General features: G+C 38.7%; 1 protein-coding gene across 3 annotated transcripts in view; it reads left to right on the top strand.

Annotated features, from left to right (window-relative positions):
- The window catches only part of LOC134213730 (beta-1,4-glucuronyltransferase 1), a 286,461-nt gene extending 272,131 nt beyond the window's left edge, over nucleotides 1-14,330 (top strand). For all 3 annotated transcript variants that reach the window (XM_062693043.1, XM_062693044.1, XM_062693045.1), the window contains 7 exons: nucleotides 9,034-9,347; nucleotides 9,425-9,604; nucleotides 10,481-10,643; nucleotides 10,705-10,970; nucleotides 11,036-11,211; nucleotides 11,275-11,408; nucleotides 11,478-14,330. In XM_062693043.1, coding sequence (XP_062549027.1) covers nucleotides 9,034-9,347; nucleotides 9,425-9,604; nucleotides 10,481-10,643; nucleotides 10,705-10,970; nucleotides 11,036-11,211; nucleotides 11,275-11,408; nucleotides 11,478-11,675 — 1,431 coding nt within the window. In that variant the 3' untranslated portion in view covers nucleotides 11,676-14,330. The remainder of the gene's footprint in view (nucleotides 1-9,033; nucleotides 9,348-9,424; nucleotides 9,605-10,480; nucleotides 10,644-10,704; nucleotides 10,971-11,035; nucleotides 11,212-11,274; nucleotides 11,409-11,477) is intronic.
- The last annotated feature ends 2,215 nt before the right edge of the window (nucleotides 14,331-16,545 follow it).

The raw sequence follows: 16,545 nt of genomic DNA, 5'->3' as shown, positions 1-16,545 counted from the left end.
AAAATAAGAAAGTGTAATTTTAAGTCGACTTCCCCTACATTCGTGAGCATCAACATTCGAATCGAGTATCATAGCTCTTTAGATGCATGGCTGCTCTTAGAAAACATCTTTAAACCACGTTACTCATTGGGGAAAAAGTACACAAAAAAATAATGAAAATTAAACGACATGTAAAACAATGTCTAATATGAAAATAAACTATATTTGATGTAATCACAACCGTCATGTAAATTTAAATTTATTTTCAATGAAATTTGCTTTATTCCCACACGATTGTATAATTTTAAATTGAATTAAATTTGAAATTACAACGCGGTCGGCTATTTTTGTGTTTGTTTTCATGCTCCAAATATGTGCATCAAAATAAACGTAAATTTACATATTTTTTGGCTGTGTGGGGTAATTTTTCGTAAGTTCTAAATAAAAAGTTTTGAAAATGTTTATTTTCGCCTAATGGAGCTTTTTTGCTTGTTACTGTACGTTTAACAGCAAAGTAATACGACTAAGTCCTTCCGAACTTCTTTTTGGAAAAGACTAATGAGAAAAAAAATTAAAATAGCTTTTCTATTGATCTCATCAAATTCAACTTACTACTTCGGCCAGCCAATCATCCTAATAAGAATCAGTCTTCAAAGTTTCTGAATGTTTTCGGCATTTGTCATTAGGTTTGTACTTCCTTACACTTTCCTAATTGACCTTTCCCCTCAAATCCCGCGAAAATCACGAGTAAGGTTGACTAAATCGTGAAAACGAAAAAATTAATATTCGAGTGGGCATTTTGCATGGGTATTTTAGAACGCATTTTTTCGCCTACTATGCAGTATACAACGTCTTCCGGGTCGAATAGTAGATTATGAAATGAAATTCCATTGTTTATTGGATTCTACTGTTATGTGATGTGGAAACATAAAATAGCGGGTTGTGAGATTTTATCTACATAAACCTAACATAAACCATTTCTTCCTTTTCATGTGTTGTTCTTTGATGAAGATGATTGAATGCAGTGTTGGCAGAGTCATATTTTCTATCCGCGTTTCTCTTATTCAGGCCTCTAGTTTAGACTAAAAGTCAGCTACGGCGATAAAATCTGTAGAATGAAATGTCCTTTCAAGTACATATTTTGTTTGGAAAAGATTCAAAGAAATACAATATATTGTTCAAATATTTAATATTCTAATGCAATATAAATAGAAAAACAAATCTTGCAAATATACTACGACCCGCTTCAACAGCTCAAAACGTCTGTGCGGCCCTTGATAGTAAGCCTGCTGGAGACCACTGCTCTAGATAATTTTTTGTGCGATCGCAATGGGTTTTCTCTCAACTCTTCCTAAGATATGTATTTCGAAAATTTTTCAACTTTTCCCGTCAAATTTGCAAAGTTTTTGTAAACATAAACACTTATAAAAATGTTTTATAAAGATGTTCTAGACTAGAATATGCTTAGACTTTCCAAATTATTTTCCTGGTGATAGGAATTCGGTTTCATCTGTATCCGCTAAGCTGCGGAGGACGACGGAGGTCCTTCAGGGAAAGCACCTGTCTAGCTTATTGGTTTCGTGGGATCAAACGCCACCGAAAGAAGTGGTTCCAGACATGTTGCATGCGTACAAAAAAGGATGAGATTGGACAAAGATTGCAAAGTGCAGATAAAATGTAGCGCACGCGAGTCTCACGAAGCTTGTGTACTTCACATTAACTTAGGTGAGTCGCATTGAGACATCTCAATGCTATCAGATCTGAACGATTGATGGCGTTTGACTGTTTTAAATCCTAATGTAGGTACTTACTGATGCATTTGTCTTCTTGGGTGCTGCTGTTGACGCAGATTTCACTTTGGCAAATGACGCAGAAGAACGTATAATCTATCGGTGTTTTTCAGTACCCACTTGACACTCAAGTGCAACAAAACCGTTATTGCCAATTCCAACGTTTCTATCGCAAATGACACATTTTGCGTCGTAATTGATTCGGCCTGCGACGAAGCTCAGAGTTTTTGTGTCAAATCCTCGGAAAATTTGCATTTCCGTTTCGTTCATCTCAACTTCCTAAATACATATCAAAATTAATAATAACACGCTGAAACCACTGCTTAAGAACATTTACCTTTCATATGCCCAGCAGAATGTCAACAAAACAATCCCAGACGCAAATCTAGATGTTAGCAGATACATTTGAAGATGCACCGTAAGTATGATCCTGTAAGACAGCACATGAATATCAAATTCAAGAGCGTGCTATACATTGGTTAAAAATAACAAACACAGAACGAAAATATTAAAAATATCGATTAACTTTTCGAGTTTAACTGAATCCAGCTGTATACGCTAACTTGCTATAAATTATCCTCTTTTGACATTTGTGTGGACTATCCATAAACTATGTAGGCTATATTTTCACATTTTCAAACGCCCCTTCCTCTAGTAGACATTCGTAGAAATTCTTTTGAAAAGATAGAACATTCGTAGACTTTTCCGGATCCCCCTCTGAAGTCTATGTAGACGCCCCTATGTAGACAAAATGTACGTTGTGCAAAAAATCACGTGTTAAGTTATTAACTTATTAAAATCCATTTTACTGCACAAGGAACGATTTCAACTTAATCTCGGTCGTTTTTTTTTGCAAATGACTTCTACACTATGTAGTTGGATCCCTAAACAATCAAAAACAATAAAAAGAGTTTCAATTTGACGATTTGTTTTGAAGAAATATCGATTTTTTAAAAAGGGGTGGCATTTCATGAATTTACCCTTTGCCTGAATTAACAATGAAGAGGAAATGCTAATATCATCTTCCAACTTGGACAAACATATTCATGATAGAATTAGAGTCGAAAGTATAGATTTTATAGCTCCGTTACGATATGGCAGGCAAAAAGAATATAGAAGTATATGTATACATTATATATACAGATGGATTTTTTAAGCGTGTGGAGGGCAATTTTGGGGACGATATAAATGGCACGGCCTTTTTTTTCTGCCAAGCTGCCATATGAAGATCTATCCTGCTCATCTTACCGCACGGCTAAGACGACCTCGAAGGTTTGAGACTGATTGAATTTTCGGAGGAATGTCCGAAGAAATTCATTAAAAAAATTCAAAAGATTTCCTGGATGATGTACTAACGGAATTCCAAAGGAATTTCTCAAGGAATTACTGGACGAAGTTCTTTGTGAAATTAATGAAGTAATTGCTGAAGGCATTTCTTAAAAAAGTTCGAATTGCTATTATCAATTTGCTAATCCAATTTTCGCAGGACTTTCTAGAGCAATTTCCAAAAGAAAGGGAATTCCGGATGGTTTCCATGATACAATTTCCGTAGGTATTGCTGAAGAATTTCCCGTGGGAATTCCGACCACAAAATTCTTTCAATAATTCGTTAAGTAAGTTTTGAGGAAGTTCTCAAGACGCAAGTATTCCTTAAGAATTTTTTTAGGTTTTCCTGTAGGATTTTTTGAAGAATCCCTGCAGGAAACCTGAAGGAATTCTTGGAGGAATGTGCAGAGACATTCAAGAATTTCGGAAATTCCTTCAGGAGTTCTTTCGGAAATTCCTTAAGAAATTCGTTCGGGAATTCGTGAAAGGAATTTTGGCAGTATTACGGGAGCCGAAGGAATGGAACACCTATAAGAATTTCTGAAAAATTGCTAAAGGAATTCCTGAAGAAAATTCCGGAGGAGTTTCCGAAAGAATTTATAAATAATTTTCTGGAGGTATTTTTAGATTTATTTGCGGAAGATTTTTGAAGAAATTCCTTGAGAAATTTAGTAATGAATCACTGGAGGAAATTCCGATGTATTACTTAATTTACGATGGAATTTCTGGAGGATCTTTTGAAGGTTTGCCTGAAAGAACTTCTCGATGACCACCTGAATCAATTCCTGTGGGTATTTTTCACGAAAAAATGTGTGGAGGTTTTTTCGAACGAACTTTTGGATAAATTCTAGAAATATCACCTGGATGAATACTGGAGACATTTCTCCTGAAGTAAATTCCTAAGGAATTCTTGAATTCCGAAGAAATATGATGATGGATCGAATGCAATCCCGGGTTTTTCGTTTTGACAGGGAGTCTTAATTCGTTACTACTGTCCGGATTTTCAAAGAAATTCCTTAATGAATTCCTAGAAGAATTTCCGAAGGGATTTCTTCAAATATTCCTGAAGGAGTTTTTGCAGGAGTTTCTGAAGTTAATTTCGAATGATCTCATCTCTCTATAAAAAAAATGAGTTCACATTTCCTTTGAGGCCTTATAACTCACGAACGGATGGACCGATTTTTAAGATTTCCTCACTGATCGTTTCGTTTGGGGATCCGCTGTGTTTATATATTTGAAAAGATAGAACATTTTGTTTGGAAAGTTGAACAAATGTAAGAATGCTTCGTTTTCATGGGTTCCAAAGGAAATCATCAAGCTCGAACTGAAATCGATCTAGAGGGCGACGACTAAACGATTGACATTTAGAATGAAGAAAAACAACCCGAGCAAGATCGGGCAGGTTCGACTAGTCTTTTATATACCTATAAAAATTAATTTGCAGGCAATATAACTCATGAACGGGATGACCGATTTGCAAGATTTTCTCACTAATCGATTCGTTTTGGGATCAACTGTGTTTATATGGGCAAAGAGTTTGTAAGTTTAAAGGGAAGAGTTGAAAACTTGTTAAAATACTATATTGGGGCCAGTCTGTATACCGTGGGGGCCAGTTATGTGGAAAACCCAATATGATTGCGCGAAAAATGATCTAGAGTGCGGTGTCGCAATCAACGCAGAAAATGTCATTTCGAACGTAAAATACCCGAGCAACGCAGGGTACGCTCTGCTAGTATATGAATAAAAATGAATTTAAATTCCATTCCTGACGATTTAACTCATGAACGGAACGGGTTGACCGATTTGCAAAAACTCCCTAATCCAGGCCTGCCCAACCTTTTCAAGCCACGGTCCAATTTTCAGATTGACCATTCGTTGGCTGGCGGTACATATTTTTTATTCAGTTTCAAAATAACAAAGGTAAAATATTGTTTTTCAGAATAGCATTTAGTTTTACAGAATGGAATTTTTTTAAAGAAAAACTAAACACGATATTATTGCGTTTGAAAAATATTTGTTGTGAGCCTATTTTTTTTCTTTTTATGTAGCATGACATGGAAATGTCATGTCTTTCCAATACTCGACGCATATTGATTTCACAATCGGTGGTCAAGTTTTGCAAGCAGATAATGAAGATCAACAATTACTTTTTACTGCTTTCATTCTTGATAAGAGTTGTTCACACAGATATGTACTTCTAAAGAGAGAAAATATCTTACAAGAGATGTGTCCTTCTGAAATATAGATTTGAGCTCGTGGTTGCATTTGAGGTCAATAATCTCCATTTGAAACATTCCAGGTGTATTAATAAATCTCCGTATTATGCTTCCATTTCCGTCAACATAATTTGGAATTAGTGGTGGTTGAGTTTCCTCGCGTAAGTAAAGTTGATTTTCTTGATAACGAGCTACGCTACATCTCGAATATTGATCGTTTTTGCATATAGATTTTTTGGGTGAAAAATGCAAATATACGAATTACCTACCTTTTGTGGCTGATTAACAATTGCTTCAATTTTCAAGTGTTACAACGATAGTGTTCTTTTCCGATACCAGTATTTCTTTCATTGGGATCAAAGCTGCTGATTCTTCTGTGATTTGAAAATGATCATAAATTTCCCTTATGAAGACAGCTACATGTGCCTTGTTTTTTACAATAAGTATTTTCATCGATTGCAAGCAGGTAGAATCAGAAGCAGGTGGCTTTTCCACGTAACGTACTTTTCAAATCGTCTGTGAAAACTTTAACTTTTCACCGTGCTCTACTAATACTACTGAAGGAGGCTTATTTAGGTCACACGAAATAACAATCTGCCGATATGCATTCCCTTACAAGTTCTCCATCCTGGAAAGGTTTCAAAATCTCATTAACAGCAAAATTGGCCCGTGCTGTATTATTCGACTTCGTGCTTTCCCAGATTTAATTTTTTAATCACTAATAATCTACAGTATTTATTATTAAATAATAAGAAGGAGCTTCTCGAGCCAGATTGAAAAACTTTCGGGCCGATTATGAAGTATTTTTTCTTACACGCCGCGGGCCACAAAAATGGAGCCAAGGGCCGTATCCGGCCCGAGGGCCGTACGTTGGGCAGCACTGCCCTAATCGATTCGTCTTGGGATCCGTAAGGTTTGTATATACAAAAAGCTGGTGAATTTGACGGGGAAAGGTAAAAAATCGGTGAACTAAAACTTTGGGTCAGTGGTTGAGGAAAAAGAAACAATAGCACGGAAATTGATCTAGAGTGCGGTGCTGCAAATAGTTCAGTACTTATATGACACTAGTCGACCCGGCAGACGTTGTCCTGCATAGTAGGCGAAAATGTGCGTTGTAAACTGTTCTGCACAATTTCCATACGAATCTAACTTTTAGTTTTGCTCGATTTACTCATCTTAATTCGTTATTTTTGCATAAGCAAATATCATATAAACCCGTCGGAAACTATAATGAACCTTTCGGTTAAAGGAATGAAAAAAATCCATCCAGCCGTTTTCGAGTTATGCGGATACGAACACAGACCATTTCATTTTTATATATAAGAAGAAGAAGAAGATTGCAACACACCAATATGTAGGGAAACGGTTCGGAATATCATCCCATAGCTCTTATATCAATCCCATCAAAAACAGAGCAATGAAAAGATATTTGGTTTGTTTCTTATTCTTGTGATTTTTTCAGCATGCAGAAGATTATAAAGAGGTTTCGATTTAACGGAATTATATCAAACATTCTATTGCTGTTTTATTCAAGTCATGTGGTTCAAATTTTCAAGAAAATTAGTGAGATTTTTGCAGTTCTCTTACCCTTTGACTATCGTTTTTTTTAGGAATTAGTAACCTTATTAAAAAACTGTTATACAAACATTTAAAAACTATATACAAATTTAGATCGCTGGTGTAAAATATTTTGACCAGTGGCACTCCGATGCAAACATGTCGGTGGTGGTGTGATGCCAAAAATCACAGGCGGTAGCGGCACACACTTCCACTTTTAGCCTTTTCGTGCCAACGTGTCATCGTTTTTGGTAATGTTCAAGGGTTCAAAACCCTTAATGACTAGTGATGAACTTATATACAATATAAAACATCACGGTATGCAATAAAAATAAAAACTATTTTGAAAAAAAAATGTTTTCTACGTTATCACTAGACCAACATTTGACAGTAAAAAAAAATGAATTTCTATCTGTCTGAACCTTATAAACTCCGAGACTACTGAACCGATCGGCGTGAAAATTTGTATACAGAGGTTTTTGGGGCCGGGAAAGGTTCTTAAGATGGTTCGAGACCCCTCCCCCATTTGGAAATGGGGGCTCCCATACAAATTAAACAGATTTTTCTGCATAACTCGAAAACTAATCAGAGAATAAATCAATTTTAAGCGAAACGAAGTTCGTCGGGTCTGCTAGTACCTAATAAGTTACAACTTTATGTAGTGAAGAATCGATCGTTTGACTCTTTTTCAGTTATATCATTGATATGATAATTTCATACTTTGGATGCAACCTATATATAATTGCCCTAATGCTACAGAATGTATAAAACAATACAGCTGAAAGGGTAATACTGCAAATGGACATTTAGTAGGACACGGACATCCTCTGCATCCTCTGCATTCTTAAACTACTTCAATTAAAGGTTTCATCCCACTAGTGCGCCCTTGACTGTCACCCAACTTTTTGAAGGACGACTTATGTCCTTAATATGTTATTCTTGCAAGCACAACAACAATTAATAAACCCAATCATTCAACCAGCTTCCTACACGATACCTTGCCAATCAGCTCAGCAAGGACAAACAAGTGTGTAGGGGAGAACAGTGCATAAGCACCCACAGGGCAAAATGGCCTCACTCATATAATCTTTTGTAGTACATTTATGAACAAATATTACCATTACAATTCAATATAAGTTATTCATTATTGAGATGCAATGGATTTTTTTTTTGCTAAATCCTTGAATTTTCATTTAAATTTAGCGATTTGCAACTCTTTCACCTCATCCGTAACATTCTCGTTCAATCCAATCCACAAAACAAACAACCATGCGTTCACCATTATTTTACACGCAGTTGAGTCATTTTACACCAATATTCGGGCATTTTTCCCCAGGCCCATTTTTTAAACTTATTTTAAATGCGTTAGTAAGCCATAACAACCCGAATGTAGCTAGTTTTGTAAATTTTTCATCTACACGTTGAAATGGCTCTATATTCTTGTTTATATTGGTGAAAACATCGAAAAAGCTTAGGGGGTGCATTTTGGACTGTTCTCCCCTACTGGACTACTTTCAATCGCTCAATATCACACCGATTAGCTTACCGGGGCAAGTAGTTCAACCCCTTTTTTCCTGTCTTGTGGTACCGTTTTGATTCAAATCCCGAACATGACTCATATTCATAACTGGTTTTAAACAACCATCTTTTTAGCGTAATTTTCTCCATATGATATTTTTTTTGTAATCTTGATCCTCTAAACCTCAAACCGGTGAAAAATTTAGTCATAAAGAATAAGTCATATTCGGGATTTGAGTCAAAACGGTACACAGTCCATGTTTTCGATTAGCACACATCTGGCAGATCCGGTGTGGTTACCTACGGAACTGAGCATGACGCATCGCGAAGGCTATCGGAACTCCTGACGGGGAGAGTAATTTCGTTGAAACGAAACGAAAATTACAATAATGACATGTTTTGTGTCGACGCAAAATATGCCCCAATGTGATTCAACGATGCTTACGCTCATCATACGCAAATTGTAATGGGCTCTGGTCACATGGAAAGGCAGCTGAAATCGATCTTGAAATTGATGCTCTCATGTTCCCCGTACAGCAATTCCGCCTTGATTGATATGAATTAGTTTGCCCTTTGATCGACGATGGGTGGCATGTCGGTTAAAATTGTTTCTTATTTCTGATTCGGTGCTCTTTCCTTTATTCCAGATCAGCGTCCAGGAGGTACCCCAGCAACAGCAGCAGACGGCAAATCAGAACCAGCAACAGGACCAGCTGCTGTTGGAAGCGGCCGGACGCGATGTAGATAACAATAATAATAACGTAAATGTAGATGATAGTCGATTCGATGTGCCAACAGAAACAAGCCAGGGTAGCAACGGTGGCCCGGGTAACAACAGAGCTGCCGGTGCCGAAGTCTTGTACCAGGACGGTGGTGCCCCAAACGGCGCTGGAGCTGGTCTCCTCAATGCTAGTGATATTTTCTCGACCACGGCGTCGATTGATCTCGACATGAAGCTAAGGTGAGAACCCGACCGGCTTGCGATGTCTTCATCCGCTGTGGTGGTGCCACTAACGATGCCCATTTCTCCTCCCCCAGGTCACTGCTTAACTGTCACGATCGTGACTACGAACCGTACATCGGCCAGCGGGGTGACTTCTGGGTAATGAAGAACTACATCCGCGCCGAGCACGGCGAGCTGCGTTGCCATGAAACCATCACGTATACCACACACGCGGACTATACGTTCCTCGATAATCTGATACCACTGCTGGAGAGGTAAGTGAAGACGGCTCGGGTCTGACACGGGGACGATGAATGGGTCTCGGACACCTGTGCCTGAGTGGAGGGTATGGGGGATACCTCTTTTTATTATTATTACGTATGATCATTCGCAACCCACAACACTGCCAAGGTGAAGGTTCGTCGCTTGCAGCAGCGCAACTCACTGGGATGGACGAGTCATCGCCGTTTAATGACATCATCAAATGGAAGTTATACGTTCCGCAATTACCTGTAGCCTTTTAGTTGGGAGTTTGTTTGGTGGCGGCAGAATGCTTTATGTTTTATATGATTCATTATCGGGATCAGATAAGACGGCAAGGTTACGTTTGTTTTGAAACGTTGATGAAGTGGGATGTAGCTAAACACTTCTATGAGACGTAGATTGATATTGCGACGAAAAAGCTGTAGAGGCGGATTTATAGCAGGCTTTGTTAGATAAACTTTAGGTTATGATGTCAAATGAGCTACGTGAGAAGCTTCCTTTTGCCCTTCTCTGTCGCTTAGTGTACGTAGACTTTATAGGATCGCTTCCAAAACGAACTTTTGATAGAAGGCTCGACACAGCTTGTCCCTTTCCAGAGACTCATAGGAATATGGTTCTCAAATAAAGAAACCACTTTTCGATTGGTTTTGAAACCTGGCTGGCGACGTATAAAACTTTTGTAAAACATGTTTTACTGCTTGAAATTTTGTAGATTTGTATGGCTGAGCAAATAATTGCGTTTAGATAGTATGGAAAATGGAAGTGTTCCATACGTTTTCTACTTAACGTACACCAAATGTTGCGCATGATGGTTCTCTTATTCGTTATTTATTAAATTCTCGAATGTGCACTAAGTTTGAAATTAATTCTCTATCATATTATTCCAGGTGGAACGCACCGGTCAGCTTAGCGATGCACGCCCCGGGTACGGACTTTGTGCCCACCGTTAATGCCGTCAAATATCTCCGAGACTGCCTACCAGAGAGTCATTTAGTTCGTCAGTTTGTCACGTTTCATATTTATTTTAGTAGTAAACATATTCCTAAAAACGTAAGTAGCGTCAATTTAACATCCTGGTTAAATATCTTAATCAATTTTTAATTTTTTGCAGGTTCCTAAGTACGAAAAAGTATTAGAGCCTCCTTTCAACTGTTCGCTGCCGGCGCCGTACTTCAACGTATCGAGCTCGCAGCTCTACAAGACGCAGAAGAAGCTGCTCTACCCGGTCAACGTGGGCCGGAATATCGCCCGCGACGCGGCGATGACCCACTTCATACTAGCTAGTGATATCGAATTGTACCCGAATCCGGGCCTAGTGCATAAGTTCTTAGAGATGATAGTTAGGAACGAGCCGGTGCTGCAGCGGAAGAATCCCAGGTTTGTTTATTTGAACGGGATTAGAAATCAATAAACAATTATTTAATATTGTTTCATATCAACAGGGTATTCCCACTGTCGATATTCGAAGTGGACAGCAGTTCGCCGGTGCCTCGTGACAAAACCGAACTACAGGAGCTGTTACGAACGGGCAAGGCGATTCCGTTCCACAAGCGAGTCTGCTCCAGCTGCCATGGAGTTCCCAAATCCAAGGAGTGGATCGCTGCCAACGAAACGGATGGTTTGTATTGATTCAGCAGCTGTGGATGCTCAACATTAGTATTAACGAATTTATTATTTACAGATTTGGGTGTCTTCCACATAGGCAAACGTGTGGGTTATTTTGTCCATTGGGAGCCTATCTACATTGGAACACATGCCGATCCGCACTACGACGAGCGATTAAGTTGGGAAGGCAAAAGTGATAAAATGACGCAGGTGAGTACGCTTCGATTTAAAAGCGTTAGACGATCTTAATTTATTATGATTTTTTAAATCTTCTTTCAGGGGTACTCCCTTTGCGTGTTAGACTATGATTTCCACATATTGGATAATGCGTTCCTAGTGCACAAGCCGGGCATCAAGGTGCTAAAGAAGGACCCGAAGCGGGCAATGCTCGCGGCGAAAACCAACCAGCTCATCAAGAAGATAATCTACCCGGAGCTGCAGGTCATGTACGGTACCCGGAAAGGCTGTGCTGTATAGTTGAAGGGGAAACAAATGTCCCAATAGTATAAGGATAGTTCCGGTATTGGTGGAGGAGGCGGTGGCGAGATTAGCTGGAGCCGGAACAGCAAAGAGCTCGCCCCGCCAAGTAACGGTTATAGCGGTGGTGGTGGTTTCAGTCTGGACGGGACGTCTGTCGCTTCGTCCATGTTGACTTCGTCTATGGCCACAGCTGGGGCCGGATTTCTGCTATCGCTCCAGGAGCGGCCTCACGTCGGAAGTCGACGGAAGAAGGGCAAACGGAAGGGATTCGTTAGACGGAAGTAACTAGGTAAGGAGCATGCCGAGACGAGTATGAGTGCGATGTGGGTTTGTACATTTTCGGAATGATCGCACATTGAAGGTGTGTCTGTTTGTGTATAATGAATGCAATAATAGGTGTTTTAAGAAGTGACACGAGTGTGAGTTTTAGACGCGTAAGCAGAAAGGTGATACTGTCTTATTATACTCTTAGTTTAAGGACAGAAGGAGTCGTAGTAACGTTTCAATGTGGTAACTTTTGTACTTTTACTACCAAAACCAAGTCGGAAATCACGAGACATTAACCAAAACGATCAAAACCAGTAGAAAGTTCAATCACTAGGAACAAAGCAGATCATTATAGATAACATGAAAAACGTTGGATATTTTTTAATCACTTTTACACTGATAGAAAAAAAATGTCAATACCATATAATAAACACACAAACACTGTAACCAAAACGCAACATTCTGTAGACGAAGATGCTAAATAGAAGTTACGAATGCGAAATAAAACTTTACGCTATCGAAGCAGTGAAAAGGTAACTAAATTACACCAGCAAAACACACCCACACACAAAATCAAACACATCTGCAGCGTAATACTACTACACTATCAGACTTTTTGGCTGTTGTCCGTTAAGAAAGGCCTCTGCAGTATTGGAATTCGATCTTTTTGAAGTAAAAGTCATAAAGATGGAGGGGCAAACAAAAACTAGAATCGCATTTCACAAAACAAATGGTTCTAATCCAAGCAAACGCATATTACAGTAGTTGTATGTGTAAGAAGTTAGAAATTTGCTTTTCCTACTTTGTTTACCTATTAGGGGAGAAGAATGTGGTGGTTAATTGACTGTCGAATATTAGTTTAAATTATTACTCCAAAATTTCTTATGGCACGTCAAGTGATGTCATAAGACGAGTTGTTACTATCCCATTACATTACTCCAAATGAATGTAACTGTATCATGTCAAGTGCGAGACACCGAAGACGCCCTTACTGCTGTAAAGTTAACATCAAGTGGTGGAATTGAATGGGATAATACTAATTCATCTTCTAACAAGTTCTAATACCAAGTTTACTTAGATCTAACGGTTCGATTTTGTTTTAAAATTTAACTTTTTAAATACAAAGCAAATTAATTAAATATTTCTTTAAAAAATCTACACAAGTTCCATTTCGCAAAACTGTAAGCTTATTATCGTTCTTCGACATAATGGTCAATTTTCTACTACGTTTTTTGTACCAAACTAACATCACACATCAAATAGACAACTATCTTTCTTCCAACCATTCCAACCGAGTCGTAAAGTTTAAGCATTATTTTCCATGAAATGATTTCTTCTCCTTCTCTAAAAGATGAGTGCCTTATATTGTATTGAAGAATATTAAAGAAAGAATAAAGAGTAAAACGTGTTTAAAAATAAGGAAGTCATTGAACCTTGAATGGCATACCAGAAATTTAAAAAAAAATCTGTTTAATGTATACAATCAAAATCATCACAAGAGAGGGATCGTTTTTTGTGTCGATATAGAGTTACATAACACCACAATCGAACATCATTTATCATGCCCTTTTCTCCACGATCACTGCTTGGAGTATAGAATAATTTTCAATTGTACATACTTTCCGTTCTCACTCTTCTTTAGCTTATTAGATTAGTTTAATAATTGAAACAAGTGCTCATTTTAAACCGTAGTTACTAAGTAATCATTTGTGTATACCAACTTTTCATATTTCGCGCAATTTCTGTTGAGGGCTTCAGTTACAGGCCCTTGATCTTATTCTAGTGCTAAGTACTATTACACACAGATGAGAGGGAAAGTCAACTTGTATCTAATACAATCCAAATCGAAATTTGTTCAATTAGGGAGAGTTTCCGTCACTTATAGCATTTTTTTTTCTGGCAAAGCAATGTAACGTGTTTACCGTAGATCTAGTGTCCGTTATCGAAATTTATAAAGGGAATAGAGTGAAACGTTTTACCACAACTTCAATAGAGGCAAACGACAGTGAGAACATATTAAAATTACATTACCGTAGCGTGAGTTCAAAACAGAACATTTCATATCTTTCAGCGTTATTGGAACTACGTTAACTATGGAAATTAGCAGACCTAGGTCCCACTTATTTATTACAATTTTTCTTAGTAGAATCTAGTTCTTTTCAGAGCCATTGGTCGTAATCACTTTCATCGAATACGAAAGAAATCTCATCATACACTATTATAAAAACACACATAAACGATAGAAAGTCACCAAAATCAACGCGCGTGCATTGATAAGATGGAAGGAAATATCTGTGAGTAACGTGAGAAAACATTGGAAAACACAAGCGCCCAACTCTTTTTAGTGAGCGAACTCGTGAAATAAATGTATTGATCAAACAATAATTAACTGCTGGAGAACTGCTTTGATAGAAGAAGATATGAGAAATCCATCGGAGGTTCTTCCGTGCCACTGCACTGTTTGTGGAATTGGGATGGATAACTTCATGGGAGGACAATATGTTATCATTATAGTCGGCATCTGCACATAGCTCTGGCTTATTCGGACAAAAGATTTGATCGTAGTTGTATTATCGTTTGTATTTGTGCATACTACATATATGAAGAAGTGGGTAGACTAGTACTGCCGTGAATCGCATATTTATCCCATATGAATAGGAAACCCAGCAAAGATGGGACAGATATGCGATTCACGGCAGAGTAGGCCTCCTTACTATGAGCATCGTCGCGGAAGGTAGATGTCGGTAATGAACAAGGACGTAAGCACCAGCATTCAATGATGCACCTTTCGTCGAAGGTGCCCCAGAATTTGGTCAGTTGCGGATGGGGGGATGATTTTACCGCCGCGACGGCGACAGCTAGTCGTAAAAAAAATCCAGATTTTAAAGAACTTAATACCGTTTCAGAGAACTCCAACTCGAGGCATGAACACGAGCTGAAAGCTAGGATGCAGCATTTATTGTTTGTTTATTTGGTTCATGCTGACCATACTTAACGTTTCGAAACGTATTTAAAAATAATAACGTTGTATTATAGTATTTATAGGTTTTCTCAATTCGTGCTCATGAAAAATCACTAGAAAAAACACGTGGTTTCCAATATGGCCGGCAGTTCAGAAGCAATTCCAGATTCCGGAGGTCTGTCCGAAACAGCAGGAACTGAAAGTTAGCATGCAGATTTATTATTTGTTTATTTGTACACATTCATCTGACACTTTAGTGGTCCTAATGAACAATTAGGGCTTAATATACTAACTAACTAAAACATACAACATATAAAAGTGCCTTAAAAAATTGGTTTTTGCGTAGCAAATAGTTTTTGTCTTAATGAAAGTCGTTCTTGAAAGGCCCGCTTGGTTGAGTTGAAATCAAACAGTTCAAAAACGTCTTTCCAATGACTACACATAAATCTAATAGGTTCATGCTGAACATACTCAGCGTTACGCGTTTCAAGGTGGAGGGAATTCAGCTGACGTAGACTTCTAGCTGATGCGTAAATACTGATCTCGGTTAGGATAGATGGGGCGTCAATTTCTCCTTTTAAAATTTTCGCCACAAAAAAAGCTTGAACGATGGATCGTCGTCGTTGTAGGGTTTGTAGTCCAAGAGGTTGGCAACGTTCTTCATATGGAGGCAGGTTTGTGGCATCATTCCACGGGAGGAAGTGATCGCAGGCAGAATGGATCACGGAATTCTGAAGAAATTTTAAGTATGAATCCAAGCTGTCTATTTGCTTTAGAAATTACATGAACATCAGAGTAGTGGACTCGAAATGTGAGGCCACTATCCAGCATAACACCCAAGTCTCGTACTTGCGTTACTCTTTGCAAAGGCTGGTCTTCGATGGTGTAGTCAAAGACAAATGGTTTGGTCTTTCGATGATACGAGATGATACTGCATTTAACAATGCTAACTGTCATGAAGTTTCTGGAACACCACATTTCAAAACAATCTACCATCTTCTGAAGCTCCAGGCAATCTCTTAGACTCTTAATTATCATGTAGATCTTGACATCGTCTGCGAAAAACGATAGGCTTCGTTGTATGGCAACCTGGAACGAAGTAGAAGTTAGTCGAAACCGATCGTGAGAAAAATATTCTGAAAGTAGCCGAAGAGGTGACAACGTCATGGTCGCATAGCAACATAGCAACATAGAACTCTAGTTGTGTCAAAAGGCAACGTGATTTTCAGAGCCAACTGGTATCCCCCAGAATTGCTGGACATTTCGGATATGCATATCGGAACTTACCATCAGCGTGTCAATCGGTGAGCAGCAAGCCATGACTCGGCCTCTTCTCGTCAGATCTCGGTGGCGTGCACACGCACCGACGGAGAGCTGCTGTCATCTCATTTCGCTCCAGCCATTTGGAGCCACGCCATTTGGAACAAGCCATGAATTTGTTGTCTATGCATAAACTGTGTAGTCGTTGGCATCGTGTGGTACTCTCTAAACCACTGCTACTCGATCCCTCGGCGGTCGTGCCACAAACTTCCAAACTCGAATCCTCCTGACTCCCCCCGGCGTCGAGGGTGGTCCACCAGTTCCGGTGAAGGAAACTTCCGCACTGATGGTGCCCCGACTACCAGCGGCTATCGCAAG

The sequence above is a fragment of the Armigeres subalbatus genome, chromosome 2 (genome assembly GCF_024139115.2).
Source record: "Armigeres subalbatus isolate Guangzhou_Male chromosome 2, GZ_Asu_2, whole genome shotgun sequence".
NCBI classification, from domain to species: domain Eukaryota; kingdom Metazoa; phylum Arthropoda; class Insecta; order Diptera; family Culicidae; genus Armigeres; species Armigeres subalbatus.
The sequence above is the reverse complement of the archived record's forward strand: the minus strand, read 5'-3'. Positions and strand labels throughout refer to the sequence as shown.